The 20807-nt window shown below is 46.0% G+C and overlaps 1 protein-coding gene across 3 annotated transcripts in view; it reads left to right on the top strand.

Annotated features, from left to right (window-relative positions):
* Window positions 1–3393: 3393 nt before the first annotated feature.
* The window catches only part of DRC11 (dynein regulatory complex subunit 11), a 96647-nt gene continuing 79233 nt past the window's right edge, over window positions 3394–20807 (top strand). For 2 of the 3 annotated variants that reach the window (XM_079310694.1, XM_079310693.1), the window contains exons 1-5: window positions 3394–3637; window positions 13864–14188; window positions 16985–17098; window positions 18977–19162; window positions 19876–19947. In XM_079310694.1, coding sequence (XP_079166820.1) covers window positions 3627–3637; window positions 13864–14188; window positions 16985–17098; window positions 18977–19162; window positions 19876–19947 — 708 coding nt within the window. In that variant the 5' untranslated portion in view covers window positions 3394–3626. The remainder of the gene's footprint in view (window positions 3638–13863; window positions 14189–16984; window positions 17099–18976; window positions 19163–19875; window positions 19948–20807) is intronic. The other variant, XM_079310695.1, reaches the window with a different exon arrangement.

Below are 20807 nucleotides of genomic sequence, written 5' to 3'. Positions count from 1 at the left end.
CCCAGAGCACATCCCAGGATGTCACACCTGTCCCTGTGGCCACACAGCAATCAGAATCCTTGACTCCCAAAGCCTCAGCTCACCATGGATGAAGGAGGGAGCCCTGAGCCACAGCTTCTCCCTTTGCATCTCTCTGGGCCAGCAACACTCATTAAAAACCCACTCCACCTTCCACCCTGTGCCTCAAGGGCCAGTCCAGACCTCTGGAAGTGCTTTGAAATACAAGTTGCAAAGGCAGGACATTATTCCCACTATGTTGCTTGCTTTCCCTAAGCCCTACTCAATAACAGACAGGTGCACTAAGCTCTTTGCCAGGGACCCACGTTAAGAGGAACAAGACCCTCCAGCTTTATACTTTACCCCCTTTGCAGGCTCTCAGTCACCTCTTAAGCTCGTAATAAAAGATTTTTATTTTTCAAAAAATGATGGCACCTAGTTTCCAAGGCAGCAGGACTTTTTTTGTAAGAGCCTGAGGAATTAGAGATGCCAAAAGGCACAGGCTGTATAAAACCTGTCCCCTGTTCCTGCTGGATAGATCAAATAACACACTTTGAGTTTTTAATGCAACACGAGCTGGATGAGGAAGTGGCCAGTGATGCTGTACAAAAAATGTACAATGAGTGGGATAACAACTACAAATCCCTTTAATCTCTGGTCTTACCTCAGCATCTCAGACTGTTTGGAGCCTGCAGGGATTATCAGAGATGTGTGATTCCAGAATGGAAAGAGTGAGATGCTTCATGGTGTTCATTGACCATGAGTGGTCTGCTGGACCAAAGCTGCAATTCTGCCTGCAGTATCACAAAGTCACAGGATCATTGTGGTTGAAAAAGACCTCCAAGATCATCAAATCCATCCTGTGACCAATCCCCACTTGTCACCCAGCCCATAGCACTGAGTGCCTCCTGTCAGGGAGCTGTGTAGAGCCACAAGGGCCCCCTGAGCCTCCTTTGCTCCAGGCTGAGCTTTGGGGACATCACAGCCCAGGCAGACCTGTGTCCTCTCACTTCAAATCACTGAAAAGCTCAAGGACTCAGCTGGAAACCTGCTGGAAATCAGAACATCTCCCACTCCCTTTATAAATGTCTTGTTTTCCTAGGCTAAACCAATTACTTATTCTCAGTCATACACAGCTCCCATTTCAGCTCAAAACCAGGCTCCTTTCCCATGAAAAAAAATTAAAATCAACTTTACTCATTTCATAATTAATTTTACTGCATGACTTTTCCCAGCAACACAACTCATTTTTTTTCCCAAGTTCTTTACAAACTGATGAAAATGAAAATTCCCTCAGGCTCCCTGCACACTCTCATGTACATCACATCCTTGTAGCTTAATTTCCCATTTTTAAAAGGAAGACATTTGCTTTCCTCCAACTTTTTTTTGGGGGGGGAGGGTGGAGAAGGCAGGTGGGAAAGTGAGCAACAAGCATTATTTCATCATTCATACAGCTTCCATCACAATAATCTTGTGCACTGTGACACTGAGGTTCTAACTGAGGGCATTAAATTCAGATTAATAATTAACATCCACATCACATCAAGCCATCTTGGCCCTCTCATTTCAATTGCCTCAGAAATCTTCCTGCTTTTTTTATTGCAAACACATGCTATAGGTAAATCACTCCTTAAAACCACACACACTGATGGAGACAGCACTGTTGGGACTCTGCAGGTAAAACTTCTGGCTGAAAAAAAATGCAGTTTGGCATAAAAAGTGGCGTACAGATGCCAGCATTAATGGAAATAAAAAATGCAAGGTTCCTATTTGGGTTGCAAAGACTGGAATATTTTATTAAAAAGGGAACAAAATACAAGTTACTGCTTTTGAGACCTTCCTGACCTTGCACATGGATGAGGATCAGGCACTGGAAGGAGTAGACAAATTTTTCATGTTAAATTTCAGTGTGAAGAACCACTTTGATATTTACATTGAAAATTACAAGGTGATTTTACTGCATTTTCCAACCTCAGCAGGAAGAAAATGCAACAAATTCTCCTAAAATCCCCCAGCTGATCCAATACACTTAAAGAAATGATGTGATGGGCATAGTCATCATATGGCTTGAAAAATAATATCCTTAGATGCTTTTATAAGGGTCTTCAAGATTCATGTTTTCAAGATTTTCCTCCAAAACCAGAGGGGGGGCTAGAAACTTTATTTCAAAAACTTGATAGCCAAGAGTCTCACCTAATTATGTGAGCTGGGGCTTCAATGGGGGGGGGGGGGGGGGGGGGGAAAGGAGGTAAAATGCAGAAAAGGAATGCAGGCACACAGAAATTTGTGGCAAAAAAAAATATGATCACTATCAAAATACTCATTGTCCCAAACTTTGTGATTTTTTTCCTCCTCACTGGCTCCATGAATGAGAGTGGATTTGGGGTGCATTTCCCCCCCCAAAATCTGTGCTGTAATCCTGTCCTCTAAGCTGGTTTTTTAAGTGGAAAGGGAATGAAGAGCACTAGAAAGTTGCCTCTATAGGTGCCTAGGGAAAGAAATAAAGAGAAGAAAAGAAAAAAAAAAAGAGGATAAATGCGAATGCAACAGGGACAAGCCCATGGTGGGGGAAGGAAATAACAGGGAGAGAGGGAAAAGTCAAAAAACAAAAAAAAAAAAAGCAAGTATGAAAAAGGAAAATCTAGGAAAGGGGAAGAAAAGGAGGGGAAAGGGAAAGTACAGGAAAGGGGTAAGAAAATATAGGAAAGGGGAAAAAAGGGGAAAATAGGAAAATGCAGGAAAAGGGGGAAAGGAAAAATACATGAAAGGAGGAAAGATAAATAAAGAAAGGGCAAAAAGGAGCCCATTGTATATTTATAGACTTACACAATTGAAAACTTTTCTATAAACTATTTTCTATATTTTAAGAATTGTTTTACATGGCCACTCTTTGAGATCGCTTTTTTTGAGTATGTGTGTGGTTTTTACTGTGGTTTTAATTCAATTTGAAAATTAAATTTGGCCGTGGTTTTTAATTTTTACAGACGGTCAGTGTTGGCAATTGGTGTATTATTAGTGGTAGGTGTTTTTATTGGGTGTTATTTAACTAAGCAGGTAGTTTACTTACTACAAAGACACTTTATTAGCTCATGCTATTCCTAAAGAAAACTATATTTTAAAAATTATTTTAACACCGCACATTTGCGAGAAGCCAATACCACAATATGTATTTATAAGAGAAGGTTATAAATATATATTTATAACAGAGGGTGTCCCTGCCTATTGCAGCGGGTGGCAGTGGATGGGCTTTAAGGTGCCAAGCCAAGCCGTGAATCTGCGGGGAGGAGAAAAACAAAAAAAAAAAAAAAGAAATTTAGAAGAGAAGGGGAAATCCTAACGTGGAAAAAAAAAAAAAAAAAAAAAAAAAAAAAAAAAAAAAGGGGGGGGGGGGGGGGAAAGCGTGGAGCTGCGTTTGCTGGAGGAGAAGCCCAGGCACAAGGCCCGGCCCCCGGCCGTGTCCACGGTAACGCCGCGGCCGCCGCTCCCTCAGCGCCGCCTCGGGCCGGGCCGGGTCTGTCTCGGTACCGGTACCGGTGTCGGCCCAGAGGGACTCAGGCTCGGTGCCCCGGGGCTCCAGGGACCTGTCGGTGTCCTCTCAGCCGGTGCCGGGCCGGCTGTCGGTGCTCGGCATGTCCCAGGCGTGAGTAGCGCGGGGTGAGGGCGCAGTCCCTCAGAGGGGGAGGCGGGAGCGGCGCACGAAGCGAGCAGGAAAACCGGGCAAATATCGCTGTTATCCACTCGGATTTGCATGGAAGGGGCTCCTCTCCCTCACAGTTCGCACAGCGTGTCTTGTTTCCTCCTGGTGATTTCAGCACGGCTTTGCGAGTTCGTCTGTAATAACTACACAGCATTGGATCAGAACACAGCAATGAGCTGTGCCTCACTCCCCCAGAAACAGCACTCCGAGCCCACATATTTATAAATTATTAATCAAGTATTATTAATAATTAGTAGTATTATTGTTATGGCTCTGATACAATGCTGGGAGCCAAACTGTCAGCATCTTGTGTGATATTATCTCAGTGCTGTGCTTCCAGCTCCAGCAGCACAGCCCAGTCTGGGGAGCCTCTTTTTCCCAGTTCTGGGATGGATGTGGCTTGTTCAAGTTCAACAAATAATAGTGCATTAGAGGAAAAAAAGTTAGAAAACCACTCGGGGGGGATTTTCTGCCTCCTCCTGCTCTTCCCTTAACGTTTAAACCTGGCTATATCCAATTCCAGCAGGTTGTGAGCAAAATCTTTCCTGGCATCTGTCCCATGGTCTCCCTGCTCTGGATACCCATCAGTGGTACCTCAAAGAGCACTGTTTCTTTTGCCCAGCTTTTTGCCAGGTAAAACTCCCTCAGATTCTAAAGCATCCTTCCAAATTCACAACCAGAGCAGCTCACCAACACTTTGGGTTTCATGGAGATATTAAAGTTGGACAAGACTTCCAAAATCACCAAGTCCACCCTTCAACCAAAACATCATTAAATGCCACATCTACTTCCAGGGATGGTGACTCCACTGTTCCCCTGGCGCCTGTTTCAATGCTTAACTACTATTTTCAGTGAAAAATATTTTCCTAATATCCAATCTTAACCTTCTTGGTTTAACTTGAGGCCATTCCTTGTTATCCTAGTGCTTGTTGCCTGGGAAAAGCAGCTGAGCCCCAGCTGACCTTTCAGGCAGCTGCAGTAAGGTTTCCCCTGAGATTGTTTTCTCCATCCTTCTTTTCTCCTCTCCTGCCTCCACACATTGTCAGGAGAGCCAGATAGCAGTGAAAACTCCACTGCTTTCCAGCCAGGCAGCTCCTTGGTTTAGAGAGGAAGGTGGGGTGAGAGGAATAAAGAACAGCATCCCTGAGGACAGGGCAGAGACTGTCTGGGGGCTGTGTCCAAGGGCAGACCCAGCAGAGCCTCCAGCTTGGTTAGATCCCTGGTGGATCCAGTGCAGGGCTTGTATAAATCATGCCTAGCACTCATGGACTCACTTAAGAGAAGTTCACAGAGTAGTGGAGAGTTATCTGAATTGTGCTCTTTAAAAGAAAGTTTAAAGAGAGGTAAAGGAAGAAAGGAAAAAACCCACAAAAGTAGTGTGTGACCTCCTCTTCAGAGTTATCTCAGAATCTGTCATTCCTGCCCAGTCTCTGAATCATGGCTGCTGTTATTTGAGCCAGATTAACACCAAAGCCATTGAACTGAGCATTGCTGGAAAATTTGTACTTCAGCTGGTTTGGCTCCATTTAATATTAATAGAGACAAGGCTTTTTAACATTTCCTATGGCATTGCCAGCACTGAACAGCAAACCCATATAAATATGATCATATGTCCACACCACATGACAAAAACACACATCAGTCCTCTTCCTGAGCAAGGTGCTGGTAAGGGACTCCAATTTGGTGTTGAAGCTCTTTGGCTCAGGTTGCTATAATGACATTGTAGCTGTGCACAGCATAGGATTTACAGCTGGGCTAATCCAGCCCTTCCTAAACACAAGTCAGGCTTGGATCTCAAATAAGTTACCGAGGCTGCTGTTAACATGGTTGGTTCCAGTGAGGTTATGCTGGCTGTGTACCATAAATCAGAGTTGTTTAGGTTGGAAAAGCCCTCTGAGATCATCAAATCCAGCTATTCCCCAGCACTGCCAAGGCCACCACTAACCCAAGTCTCCAGGTGTCACATCCAAGTGGCTTTTAAATCTATCCAGGAATGGGGACTCCAGCACCTTCTGCTTTCCATGATGAAATTTTTCCTAAAAGGGTTTTACAGGATAGCTGGAATGGGATTTTTCACACAGGTGTAAAGTAATAACAAGGGGAATGGCCTTGAGCAAGGGGGCAGATAAAGACTGGATATTAAGGAGAAATCTTTCCCTGTGAGGGAGGGCAGGCCCTGGCACAGGGTGCCCAGAAAAACTGTGGCTGTCCCACCACTGGAAGTGTCCCAGGCCAGGCTGGATGGGGCTTGGAGCCACCTGGGCTAGTGGAAGGTGTCCCTGCCCATGGCAGAGTGTGGGACAAGATGGGCTTTCAGGCCCCTTCCAACCCAAACCATTCCATGATTCTATTAGTCTATAAACCTTCTCAAGGTTTATAGAATAATATGAAGCTGTTCCCAAGGTATTTTAAATGCCATGTGACAAAAATTACTTACAACAACCTGCCTTATCTGAAGGCAGCGAAGCAAAGAGCTGATAATGAAAGGGGGTTATGAGAAAGAGCTTTGGTTCTTCAGAAATAGAAATGCTACACAGCTTTCCTTGAACTTGAGGTAAACATTGAGTTCTGAGGCATGTTCACCCTCCTCAAGGTCCTCTGATTCTAAGAGGTGTGGGCTAAAGCAGAAAATTTAATTCCACTGCCTCAGGAAGCTCCATGTCAGGGCAGAGAGGATGCCCAGAGAGCAGCAGTGTTCTCTCAGGGTCACTAAGTCCAGCAGCCAGCCAAGGGAAAAGGCAGCATGTCCAGACATGCCTGGTGTTTTCTAGGGACTGTCTGAGCCCTCTGGAGGGAACAGAGCCATTAAGTGCAGGGTGATTAAAAAGTGCTGGAGTATCTCACTTCCCAAAGCACTCAGCCCCAGCATTTGCATGCAGACGTACCTTCTGTACCAGACACTGAGATTCACAGAGATGCTGCTGCATTTATGTTTTCCTGCTGTGTTTCCTCCTCTTTTATGGATTTGTTTACCCTCTCCTTGACCCCTGGGATCCTGACCTGTGATTTCTTACCTTGCCCCTGACAGCCCTAGTCCAGACACGTTCAAAGCCCAGTCTTGGCACTGCTGCCACTCCTGCCAGGTTTTAATCAGCTACAAGACATTTGCCACTGCCACCAAGGAGCTTTAAACAATCAAAGCGCTTTAAAATTTAATCTCGTGTCACAAATAGAATTTATATTAATTCACTGTTAAATATTGATCTAAGGCAAGATCCTGAGCATCTCCCTCCCTGCTTCCAACAGAAACAACCAAAGCAGAGCTCTGTGTTTTACATCACATCGCTGAGGCTCAGCTGAAGAAAATTAAGGTTGCAAAACTCAAACGGGAAAAAATGTCAGTGCAACTTCTAATCCCCTCTCCTCTCCCCCCCACATTCTGTGGCTGCATTACGATGCAGTTTCTGATGCTGTGATCACATCCTATTTTCTTCCCACGGGGCCCCAGCCTCATTCAGCCATTGGGCCGTTGTTGAATATTTCTTTTTATCCCCTTATTCAGCGTCTGGCCCCGGGCCATATTCTTCAGATTCCATCCAAACGCCACAATTATTAGCTTCCTCCTGGGCATTCCTTGCATGTTCTCTCTCATACATCTCCCAAGCAGTCACAGATTCATCTTTGCCCCTCTTTCCACCCCTGGTGAGCATTAGCACATCATCTTGCTTATGTTAAAGCAGGAAATCAGAGACAAGATCAAATTGATCACAGCTAAGAACTCAAAGCTGCAACTCCCTCCTGTGCCTCCCTTCATCCTTAATGAGCAGGTAGGGAAAGATGTTGTGTATTACTCCTTCAGTGTCTCCTCTGGGAAAAAGCATTGTCAGTGGAAATATCCCAGCAGCATTTGTGCTGGGAAACAGGGAAAGAAAAGGCCCCAGTTTTCAGGAAACTGAGTAGATGGTATCAGCTTTGAGCTCCAAGCCTCCTGCTCCTGGCAGGGGTAGAGCAGCACCCAGACACAGCCCTTTATGCATGGAATTGTAGGCAGCTGGATGGGTAATCACCCTTTCCTTTTCCAAGGAAGAGAGGGGGGAAAAGAAAAAAATTGCATAGGATGGTTAAAGCTGAAATAAACTTTGTTGACTGAAGCAATAAAGTGTTATAGGCAAATACTGCTTGGAAAGAAAAATTGTGCTTGCAAAGGAGAGGAGGCTGCTGCTCATGTAACACAGAATGGTTTGGGGTGAGAAGGGACCTTAAAACTCATCTCCTTCCACCATCCCAGGGTGCTCCAAGCCCCAGTGTCCAGACTGGCCTGGGACACTTCCAGGGATCCAGGGGCAGCCACAGCTGCTCTGGGCACCCTGTGCCAGGGCCTGCCCACCCTCCCAGGGAACAATTCCTGCCCATCATCCCACCTCTCCCTGTCATCTGGCAGTGGGAAGACATTCCCCCTTGTGCCATCAATAGCCTCTCTCCTCTTTCTTGCAGGTTCCCTTCAGGTACTGGAAGGCCACAGGTCACCCCAAAGCTTCTCCAGCATTCCCAATTCTCTCAGCCTTTCCCCATGGAGCTGCCCCATCCCTCTGACCATCCTGGTGCCTCCTCTGGACTCTCTCCAGCAGCTCCAGGCCCTTCCTGTGCTGGGCCCCAGGGCTGGAGGCAGCTCTGCAGGTGGGGTCTCACCTGAGCAGGACAGAGAACCAGAATTCCCCCTTTCCTGCTGCCCACACTGTAGGATCAGCCCAGGGCACAATTCTCCTGCTGACTCCAGAGGGAAGGGGGAACTGCAACCTGAGGGACAGGAGGGCAGGCCTTGGAGTGTTTGACAGCTCAGAATAGCATTTCCCACACCTGAATTGCTTTGCCACATAGGAAAAGAGGGGGTTTTGTCAGAAAACTAGAAGAAAACAGTTATTTTTCCTGCCAGCCTTGTGAGTTTGGCTGGAGCAGGTGCTGAGGTGTGTTGCTGCTGTTGCTGCTGCAGCATGAAGCTGCTTCTTCTCCTTCCCTGTGGTTTCCCATTACATTTCTGCCACACAAACCTATTATCCCCCCTTCACTTTCTGTCACAGTACCCAAGACTGAAATTGGAGATGACAGAAGCACAGAGCTGTTCACGTTAACAATGCCAGCAGGCTGTGTGTTTTCTTCTCTTGTCACAACCAAAACCTACTGAGGTTTAGCCTTTATTTTCCCCCAAATGCTTCCAGCTCTCTAAAACATCGTGGCTGGAGCAAGCCTGCTTAAAAAGTCATCTGGCAGAGTCACATTCACCACCAGCTGAGAAGTTTGGCATAATTGTGCAACTAATCTTATTTTGGGAGCAAGGCAGGCTTAAACAGCCTCATGAGCCTGAGCTGCCCCAGACTGCAGGCTAAAGGCTTTGAAATCAGCAATTAATTCTGACAACACATCAGTCAATTTGGTTCACAGAATCAGTGCTGAGTTGGATGGGACTCGCCAGGGCCATTGATCCAACTCCTGGCCCTGTACAGGACACCCACCCTGTGACCCTTCTTGAACTCAGGCAGGTTTTGTCATAAGACCACACTGATCTCTGATTGTGCCTGTGCCCCTCCAACACAAAAAAATATTTGCCTATAACAAGACCAAAGAGAAAAGAGGGGGCTACTCCTATAGTGTAATCACCTGTGAGGGAACAGGGAACTGCTGACCTGAATCAGCCAGCAGCCATCCTAAGCCTGGTGATTTTTAGAAAGAGAGAAGAAAAGAAAAGAAAAAAAAAAAGCAGCAACAGCAGCATTAAAACCCCTTTTTCCTCTCAGGGCCTCACTTTCCCCTCCCAACCTTTGTCTCTTGTTTCTTTATTTTCCAGAGGCTGCAGGGCAGGGTTTCCCTCCCCCGTGTTTGCCCCGGGCTTAGCACAATGCCTGACCTGTCAGGCTCTGAGTGTGGCCAGGGGACCCTGAGGAGTGGCCTCTGCCTGCACTTCCTTGTCACCACCCCACATCTCAGTCCCCTCTGCCCTTGTGTTCTGTGCCAGGCTCCTTGAGCCCTGCTCCACATCCCCTTGCTCTCACAAGCCCTGTGGCACTTTCTCCAGCCCCCAGCACAGCCCAGTCTCATTTCTGAGAAAGAAATACAAGGTGGGTTTGCAGTGGCAGCAGAGGTTCCTTCAGCAGTGCTTTAACACACACGATTTAGCACTCCTTTAATCACACAGGAGTTTGCAAATGAGCTGAGGAAAGCTGCAGTCAGAGTCAAATGTTTTCCCTTCCACCTCCTTCCATCCATCAGCATAAACCAGGGAGACCCACGCAGCACTGCACTACTGCAGCTTGAGCATGGGAAAGCAGGAGATACTCCTTAGGAGTAACCAGGCATCTGAGAAGCCAGCCCATGCACAAATCCAGACACACTGTGCCATGTCCTGGAATAACAGGACTAGTGTTCCCTTTGGCAGTGAGTAAAACACAGAGACTGTCTGGGGGGAAGAAGGAAAGCCACACAAAGGTAACCCCACTGATGCCAGATTCTTCTGCTGGCTCAGGAGTGGCCTGAGGGACAGTTTGCATGCTCAGCACAAACCCTTCCAAGAAGGGCATGCTTAAGCCTTAAAACCAATCCAACACCAGTAAGCAGGCTCACCTCAGCTGGACTCAAAACCAACAAGCTTTTCCAAGTGTCAGGAGAGATGGGTCAAGCAAACATGCAGAGTTAGAGGGCCCTACAATACTAAAACAAGGCATGTACAATTTGGCAGGATTTTAAACATCTCTTTATGACTTCAGCAGGAGAAGAACCCTATGTTGTTAAGCCTCACTCTAAAATAAGGAGAGCAGGCTTTATTTTGAGCAATAAAAGCGAGATCTGAACTGGCAATCAGGCTAGGGGCAAAAGAAACTTCTTAAGCCCATGTTTTAGACTCTGTTTCCACTTTGTGGGAGTGAAGAAAAGGGACATCAGTGAGGAGTTAAAGCTCTGACCTTCCCTCCAAGCTGTGAGCTGCCAGAAATCACTCTGGGGACTCTGGAGTTCAGTCTCTTGATGTTTTTCTTCCTCATCCCATTACAGCATTGCTTATTTTCCCCATAACACCCCTATTTGGGAGTTGCTATGACAATTTGTAGCATGACTTACAGTGCTATATGCACAGAGAGATCAAGAGACAGCTTTCTTTTCCAGGATTTAATAGTTTTTTGCTAATCTTAAGCCTTGAATAAAGAAAGTTAGGCTCATTACCTGCATTAATAGGTGAGTTAGAGGCTCTAATCCAACCTATATCTGATGGAATATCCTTGGGCAGAGACACAGCTCAGAACAGAACTGAGCCCACAAGGTGGACTAATAACAGTAAATAAAAACCCAGTGCATTCAAGGCTACATTGTCCTCCCCCTGCAGCGTGTGGAAGCAATTTTGAGGGAGTTCACAGCTTAATGCAAAGGGACACTGAGCAAATAGGCAAAAATTCCAGAAGGGACTTTGGGATCACACAGTATCTGATTCACAGGCAACAAGAGGCAGTGCTCTCCTTTGCTTTTAAGGCATAACCTTGAAGTTGCTCCTCCTGACTGCCCCTGAGCACGTTTGTCTCTAAAGCTGAAGGGCTCCTCTTCTTCACAGGAGCTGTGCCAAGTGCCCCAAAAGGAGCTCTAAACACCAGGCACACCTCATCCCTCAGACCAGTCCAGAAGGTGCATTTGGGCACCAGTAAAACCTGAAATAACCATTTTAAATCCTATTCTGGGGATGCATGCTGTGGTTTTTAACCAGGGTGAAGCAGTGCAACAGTCCAATCAGATTTCTGCTTGCTGTGCCCTGCTACCCTGTATCTGATGTCCCCATCCCATGCCTAAGAAACCTGGGGGTCAGTCACCCTGAACACAGCAGGTACACAGGGCTCTCAGCTCCAAATGTATCACTTCCACATCATTGCAGCACTTTATTCTTCAGTGGACCTGTCCTTTCTTTTGCCCTCATCTACCCAAAAAGCCACAATCATCCCATAATATCCTCAGTCTTAACACCTGACCCACAGCACCCGTGCTTGCAATGATCCCAGTGCTTATCTGATAAACTGATGCTTTATAGAAGCAATTTTGTCCTATCTGCAGTGCCTCATGGACACATCCTCCAAAGGGCTGCAACACTCCAGCCCCCTCCTCCCTGCACAAGCCATTCCCTATAGAAAAAGAAACTGGATATGAGCTGGCTCAGCAGGAGGAACCACTTGACATTCCTCAGTCAGAGGAGGCAGAGAAGGAGATTATTGGAAATCAGAGTGGACAGTCTCTGAGCAGTAACCTGCACAGGAAAGGCTCCAACCCCAGGATCCCCATGGCTCATAAATCAGCTGGATGGCTGTGGGGACACCCCACAGGGCTGGGCTTCCTCAGGGGTTGCCAACCTCTGCAGTATCTGTGAGAAATCTTACAAAGTACATACAGCACCACGCCATTTCCTCCTGCACTGGAAAATCCACATGCCTCACATCCTTCCGTGTCCTGGCTCCAGCTCATGCTGGCCGTGCTTGTCCCCATCTTCTCCCCTCTGCAGGGTTTATTCTGTTTATCTCCTGCACCTGGGTTAATTGCTGCAATTGACTGATACGGGTGGTGCAATAGGATGTAAATGAAGCAAGAAAAAAAAGGAAGGGGAAAGACCTGGGTGGGCTGCAGAAGCATTAGGAAAAGCAAGGCCAGCTGCATCCTGCAGAAAGCCAGGTCAGCTGAAGAGTATAACACGCCCTTTAAAACTTCAATGGTGCAAATTCAATAGCAGGGTTTGGGTTGTTGGTGTTTTTGCTGACTGCAGGGGGGAGTCCCAGAGCCCTGTCACCACCCAGGGCGTGCAGGGCACCCCACACTCCAGGGCTGGAGTTTGTCCTGTCCCACCCCACACATCCCTCTTGCAGCCTTGGGTCACACTGACCTCCAGGATTGGGAGTGATAAGATCAGCTCAAAGAGTTCCAACATTTATTATCATGCATAAACAATGCTAACATCTGTCCAGCTTTCAGGGTAAATACACCAACACTCCCTGAATGCTCTCAGAGCTCATCTAACAAAGGCAGGGCCTTTTGCTGTTCTCACCCCTCTTTGAGAAGCTCTAGGAGCAGCAGCTTGGGTCAGCACATGGATGGGTCTAGACTGCACCATCGAGGCCAATGGCCTTTGTTCCTGGCATTAAGGAACAAGTCAACTGTCCCTGTTTCCACAGCCACTGTTTTCCCCTTGCCATGACAGTGTGAATGAACTGGTTTTCTCCCAGCACAACCAAGTCTCAGTGCAGAAGGAATTTCCTTGCTCTGTTCCTAGAGAGGCATTTTCAAAGATGTTGCATTTTTTAACACTTATGACAGCCAAGAGTCTCCATCTGGCAGAGGAGAACAAGACCTAAAAGTGTCTTCACTGCCGCAGGTGTTATTAACACCTTTCCCTGACAAATCTGCTGTTGGAGCCCTTCTCTGAATAAAAATCTCATTGCTGCTTCTTGCTCCTTTAGGCTGATTCCCCCAAGATATTCTGATCTGCTTTTCCCAGAAAAGCCACTGACAGTCAGTCCATGCTCACATCAGAACTCCACCTATTCCTGCCAAAACTACCAAGTGAGCAGCATTATTGCTCCTGGAAATGGAGATGGCCTGAGGTGACAGCTTCCAGGTCACATAATCCCATAGCCACCAGACCAGATATTCAGCAATTCCTTGGAGTGCAACAGTTGCTGCCATAGAAATTAATCAAATTACTTACCTCACATACTAATTAGGGCCCAGAGCATCACTCCAGTGTTGACACTAACCCCACCCTTATCCTGCAGATAACTCCAAGCAACCACTTCAGAAGGGCAGCACAGCTTTAGAAACATGAATTAGTTCTCATCCCAAAAATGCAGAGCCTCAAACAGTCCTTCCTCTATTAAAAGGCATTGAAGGGAGACACCTTTTCAATTAAATCATCTTCTCAATTAGCACAACTGAATAAAACTCCTGGCACTGTTAGGGGCTTGTAACTTCAAGCATTTGAAGGATGCTTCGAGCATTTTAGAATAAAACTGAAAAACTTTTAAGCTTCTTTTAATAAAACAGCATTTTAAGATTCATACTTTTAAAACCCAGAAGCTTCTGCTAATGATTTTCAAAATACTTTGTATAAATGTTGTTATAAATGTAATAGCTCACACTTGCAGGAGAAATCCACAGCCACAGAGTTTAACTCCTGCTTTCATGTCAGGTTGACACAATCTCCTCTCTCCAAGCAGCACTTACATCAAGCTGTGGGCAGACACGCAGAAAGAGCTGGACACCATGCTGCAGAGAGAGAGGGAGGAGTTCCTGCAGCCACAGGAGGACCGGGAGAAGGTGTGGAAGATGTTGGCCACTGCCTACGTGCAGTACCTGGAGATCTTCCGGCGCCTGGAGGCGTCCCACGCCCACCTGATCCACCAGCAAAAGCGGGCGGCGGTGCGGCAAGTGCTGGACGGGGTCATGGGCCGCCTGCTGGAGATCAAGAGAGAGATGGTGGCCCTGGAGAGCTCCGAGTGCCACTGCATGGACAGCATCCTGCTGGAGCTCCAGCGTGTCCCGGTAGGCAGCCTCAATCAGGAGCTAATTCCAAACAATGGGTTGGGTTTGTAAGGGTTTTGTTTGTATCCAACAAACCCAGCCCTTAAGGAGAGCCTGCTGCCCCTTTGGGGTCACCAGGAAACTTCCAAGTTTTTTACAGCCCACCAACATGATTTTCCGTGCAAAGGGTAACATGCAGTCTGAGGGTGATCCCAGCTCCCCAACTGGTGTCACCACCATAATTTTGGGTGTTTTGACAATGGAATGGCTTGTGCAGTGCCAGGAGTGTTGGCATCAGATGGCACTCACTTTTCTCAGCAAGGGAGGGGGTCTTTGCCTGGGACCATTTTTGGTCCCTTTCAATATGACCCATTCCATGATTCCATATTACAGCATGAATTTGTACTCATAGAATCCCAGGATGGTTTGGGGTGGGAAGGACCTTAAAGCCCATCCAGTGCCACCCCTGCCATGGGCAGGGACACCTTCCACTGTCTCAGGCTGCTCCCAGCCCCAGAGTCCAGCCTGGCCTGGGACACTGCTAGGGATCCAGGGGCAGCCACAGCTGCGCTGGGCACCCTGTGCCAGGGTCTGCCCACCCTTACAGGGAACAATTCCTTTCCAATATCCCATCTAAACCTACTCTCTGTCAGTAATAACTTCACAGCTTTGCTGCAAAGTGTCAGGAGCTTGACTCTGCCAGATTTTAATGTAGGGTGAGATAGAAAATGGGCCACTGATAAGTGAAGTGGAGTCCAGTGCAGCCTGCCCTCCGTGGCCCGGTGAAATCAGCACCGTGCATATGACAATGAGGCAAAGTGTGGAAGCTGTGCTTTAAAAGCCCTAGGAAAAATGAGCTGGCAAAGGTGGTTACTTCTCTCGCAGACAGCTCCATCTATTGTCACATTCAGGTACCGCGGCTTTGCTAAAACCCGCTGAAATTCCTGCTTTGTTAAGATCCGAGATAAATTGCCCGATATCGTTATAGCATCGTTCTGAGATCTGCACATGTGTTTCTGTTTGCCACTGCACATCTGCAATTTAGGAGAGGAATTGCCAGGAATTTCCACCAACCTTCAACATTAATCACTGTTTTAAACTGAGAGAGTATAAACACATCTCCAGGGAAAATAATCCTTCAAGTCATATTTTGAAATCCTGAGCACTGCTGTTTTCATGACTCAGCAGTAAATCCATCTGCAGCAAAAAGCTGGCAAGTCTGAGAAGTTCAGTCCTGACATCTCCTCAAAAACAAGCATAAATTCAAATTCCTGCACCACACCTTAATTTAAAGAAGGCATTAACATACCTACCTACCACAAAAGAAATCAATCACTGAGGAGATTTCAGGTTTTTTCAAATGTTTTCCATACTAGATAAGAGTGTAGATTGATGAGGTGTTCTTTTTAATAAAATATTCTTGGTAACAACAATATTACTGGAGAAATAACTCCTGTTACTCAAAGGATCTGCCCAGAAAGAATATCTCCAGTCATTCCTTTCCCTTTATTATCAGTGCTGAAATCCTGCAGGATTGAAGGCAGAGGACACAACATTTTCTATCTTATGTGATGATATTGTCCATTTTGTACTATGTCACTGCAAGGCCAAGCTTTCCTATTTCTCCACTTCTGTACTTTTGTGCAGTTGCCTTCCAACACCCAGTCACTCCATTTCCTGGGGTAATTGTGAAGGTATTTGGATCCATAAATCCCATGTGGAGCTGGGAGTGGCTAAAAAGCTGCAAATTTGACTTGAGGTTAAACATCCCAAGCCTGACTTTTCAGTGCTGGGCCCCAAGAAGAGATTGTGAAGAGAAGCAGGCTCCCCACCCTTTCCAGCTTGGCACTGAGGCTTTGATCTCTTTTTCCAAGTCAGTAAAAGTCACAATTCATAATCACTTGGAATGAAAGCCCAGGTGAGATATCTGAGATATTCCTGCACTGATTCTGCTCCCTGCCAGCCTAAAAATCCTCTCATCCTACAGGAGGGTGTCCAAACAAACCCCTTGATTTGTTATATCTCCGGATTTTAATCCACCCAGAGTGATTTGCACTCAGAGTACAGCATATGATCATTTCCATCAACTACCAAGGGCTGGTGGAAGGTGCAAAGAGGGAGCTTAGCAAGACTAATATATAGAAACTTTATCAGACCAGACCTCTGCACTGATAAAATCATCAGGGATAAGCACAGCCCAACTTGTAAGGTTTCTTGTGGGGAATGGGGAATGGAATTAGGAGAAATGTAAATCAGTTACATCTTTTTAATTACAGAAATTAGTAAAGACAGGCACTTCTGCTCATGTCTGCTTTTAAGAAGTGTCTGAGATACCACAGTCACAAGCAGACAGTTTGTCTACAGCCCAAAATACCTGTAAAAAACCCTAGAATTGTGCTTTGGTTGCTTTTAATGGTTAAAAAATGGCAAGAGAACAGATCTGTTTTTCCTATTGATTAAAACAAGAAGTGGGATGATCACACAACCAAAGGTATTCAGCTCTGTGGAAGCCTTGTTTAAATTTCTAGCAACCTTGCCAAATATTTTAGCAATTTGATAATATAATTGAGCCATTATAAGAAGAAAGATTTCTGGGCTCGCATGGTTCACAAACTGGGTTGATTTATTTGTTTTTGTTGAATTAGGCCTAAAGTAATTGAAAAGTAACAGCAGCTGTTACAAAGGTCAAATTCCCCAATACTCAAAAAATGTTCAACAACCTCTGTCCTTATTTTTTGCTTTGTCAAGGTGTTCAATTAATCAGTAATGTGATTTAAATAAAGTCCTGAAAAGCATCTTGTGACTTTCTCTCTCCAGGAAGACATAGAAATACCCATCCCAGAGTATTTTGTTAAAGAAAACCTGAGAGCCCTGCAGGAGAGGGAGCAATACCTGCAAGAGATTTTGCTGAATGCTGGTTTGCTAGAAGAGGTAAATGTGTCCCATACCTCCATATCATATTTGATTTGTTTAGTTTACAGCCACATGTGTCTGAACACGAGACACTGAAGTGAGAAGTGCTTTTACAGCAGTGAGGAAGTAAAAGTGTGTTTACAGATAAGGCACAAGCAGAAAGAAACCTTAGATTTCCTTGTCAAACAATATCAAGTCACATCTCAAGACTGGGTAGGACTAAAATGATTCTATTCTGCTTGCTGTGTGTAAGAGTGTCAGAAAGAGCAGCACTTTGGCCAAGTCAGTGCTTTATTTGTCTAACTAACCCTCATCATGCAATTAGTCCAACTGAAACCAAGCTGTCCTGGCCCAGAATTCCTCACTGGAGCGGGCAGAACTCGAAATTCAGGTCAGCGTAACTGTTGGCATTCCCTTGTTTATAACCTCTGAACAATGAGTGCTGTTTCCCCTGTGCAGCTACAGAGCTGCAGCTGCTGGGAGGAGCAGAAAACTGAGTTTTGGCAGAGCAAAAGTCATTACAGACAAGTACATGAGCACTGCAGTGAAGGCTGCTCTGGATCTGATATACTTTTGACCTTTTGGGAGTGGCATGTTGACCCCAGAAGTAAACAACTGTGCCTACATTCCTGGATAACTGGGATTCATGGATGTTGTAGCCATAAGAGACAGTGCTGATGGCCCACTTAGTCACTCTGCTGCCCTGAATTCCCCAGCAGTGATGGTGCCTGTTGATCCCAGAAAATAACAGAGGGAAAGTCCCCAGGGATGGGAGCAGCCCCAGGCAGGCTGCAGAGACAGAGCACAGGCTTCCCTGCTAGAGGCTCTGCTGGGCAGTGCAGCACTGCCCTGTTCCCCCACAGGACAGCTCTGGGTGACTTCTCTGCTCTTCTGCTCTCCAGACCTTGCTCTGGGGAGATCCTGTTCCAGCACAGTTTATCCTGGAGCCTTTTTGCTTCCCAGAGTTCTGCTCTTGCCCCTTTCCAGCATGGCATCCCTTAGGGATGAGGCTCTCTAGTGAGCAGCCAGCTCAGCCAGAGCACCAGCCTCTGGCAGGTTCTAGCTGTCCCAGAGGAGCCAGAGGATTCCATAAACAGCAATAAAATAACCCCAGCCAGTGTAAAGCCAGTGTCCTGTGCTGCACTTCCAATTCACTCACCACTGGGATTGCTGCAGGGTTGTCAGCACTTCTGCACCTTGTCCCCTCAGGAAATCCTGGCTGCTGTGTAACCAACTGGAATTCTCCAGTGTCCATGGCAGTGCTTTAGGAGCAGTCCAACATAAATCAAAAGCAGTGGAGTTCATCTCAGGAATCTGCTCTGCACATCATTTGTGTGACTCTGTTCAGGAAATCTATTCTATGTAATTCAGTCCTAGAAAGCCCTGCTGAAAGCCAGTGCAACACAATATAAATGTAATAATTAAATATGAGCTGCCTCCAGTTAGGAGATGAACATCAAGAAAGGACACTAATTCAGCTTTTCCATGGGGAGCATGAGGTTTCTCAGGAGTGAGAAGGGGGAGTCCTGTTCTGATCCATTTTCCCCCTCTGACTCAGAGCAGCCCCTCCTTCCATTTTCATAAAAAAAATTGTGATTCCAGCAGCACATCCCAAACCTTCCCTTCAGAAAAGGAAAGGAAAACATTCCACAACCTCAGAAATTTTCCTTTCAGAAGGACAAAGCCCCATGGTTGTGTCTATTTGCTCAAATGGATCAAGTTCAGCAGGACTGCATGAGCCACGCAGCTTTCCAGCAAAGCAGGTTTTCCTCATCACACATCAACAGGAGTCTCTGCTCTTTGTTTCCTAAGATACCATTTTCTGACCGAGGCAGGCAATTAACAAAACATGACTTTGCTTTGTTCATTCCTCTTTTTTTGGCTGTGCTGTTGCAGGAGCCTGTCAGGGCCATGACACTTGAAGAAGCCATTAATGTGATCCAGGTGGCAGAACGGGCTCGCCAGGGCCGCGCTCGAGCAGCCTTCATGAGGAGAATCTACCTTGAAGAGAAGAGACAAAGTGGAAAACAGCAGAAAAAGATGAGAATCAATCCAGATGCTGCTGCCACTTGCATTCAAAAGGTGAGTTTCTTGTGTAGCAACAGTTCTGGCAAAGCCAAATGACAATGGTTTTGGTCAGGAGGGCAGCTGTAGATGGAAACACAGCTCACAGGATGGGAAGCTTTCTGAAATGGTCCTTTTCAGGGTGTCCAGCAAGGTGAAATACATCATTTAAACCAATTAAAAAATGAGACAGGACCCTAGATATAAGATCAGTGGCACCAGTCCTGCACTGGCAATGCAGGATGACTTTGTAACTTACACGTTGTTTTTCCATTCTGATTCTTATGACCTCAGTTGCTCTTTCTGGCCTCCCCTTGGAATTCAGTGCATCTCTGAATTCATTCTTTTTCTGTGATCTCCAGGGGAAGAGTTCATTCCATATCTAGAAAAGGACAGAGGGAGGTCAGCACTGAGTTCCACAAAGAGTTCTTGCACATGAATAATTCAGACAATTCAGCCTGATGAGAGCAGGAGCTCAGCCTAAATCTAATGTCTAAACTTCATGAAGCAGTGACAGTTTTCAGAAGCCACCCAGAGCAGCATGAAGGGATAACAAACCTCAGAATTTATTTAAAAAAAAAAAAAAAGCAGATGGCAACCTGTTAAAAAGCAATAGTTTCAATTGTATATTGTACCTTTCCTTCCTCTATTTGTTTTTTCCTGTGTCTGCCCCAGAAAAGGCAGCTGTACCAAGGCCCATTTGTCTCACTGGAGTTTTGTTTACAATGCAGGTTTGGCGTGGGTACCGCCAGCGCAGGGCAACAGAGAAACTGAGAGAGGAGGAAATGGTATTCCTGGGCATGGTAAGTGGGGCTGTGCCCCAAGAACACAAAATACAACATTCTGATTGTTCTTCAGCCTTTTCTAATTCAGCCCAAGAGGAGAAATTAGTTTCTATGATTCCTCCTATGTTAAAAGGAGTCTCCAAGGAATACAGAGCTCAACTGAAATGATAAATGGCACAGGAGTAGCACAATTTGTCTTCTGCTGAATGGGTTTGTGCTGTCCATACATTCTCCAATGTGTGTGGCAGATGTGGAAACTGGCTGTGGAGAATTTGCCCTGGGTTCCAGGGAATTTGACCTAGGCATGATCAGCAAGAGAATTTTATTAATCAGCTTTTGAGTCATGATTTCAAGTCTGGTGATCTGCCTTATGTCTGCAGTAGAATTCATGAGGGTTGGAAAAACCCTCTAAAATCATCAAGTCCAAGCACTAACCCAGCAGTGTCAAACCCACCCCTAACCCATGTCCCCAAGTACCACATCCACACATTTTTTTGAACAATTCCAGGTATTGTGACTTTACCACTTAACTGGACAGCCTCTTTCAATGCTTGACAGCCCTTACAGTGGGCTAAAATAATTAATTTCTTCTAATATTAAATTAAATTAAAGAAGCAAAATCCTTTTCTCCCACCCCTTTGCAAGCCACTGCATGTGTATGTCAAGAGCAGGGAAGAGAAACCTAAGAACTGGCATGTCAATCCATTGATACTTCTCTAAGTCCATATAAAATGAATCAAAATCTTCCTCACATCACATTGCAGAGGCACTGAAGTGAACAGCTCCCCATGGTCAGGGATGAAAGAAAAAACTTACAGCACCCTTACCAGAAGGAATCTGTTCCTCCCACCCCCTTCCTTGCAACAAACACCTGAAAA

Source organism: Erithacus rubecula (genome assembly GCF_903797595.1).
Source record: "Erithacus rubecula genome assembly, chromosome: 8".
NCBI lineage: Eukaryota > Metazoa > Chordata > Aves > Passeriformes > Muscicapidae > Erithacus > Erithacus rubecula.
Note: the sequence above shows the minus strand (reverse complement) of the source record. Positions and strands in the feature narration are given on the sequence as shown.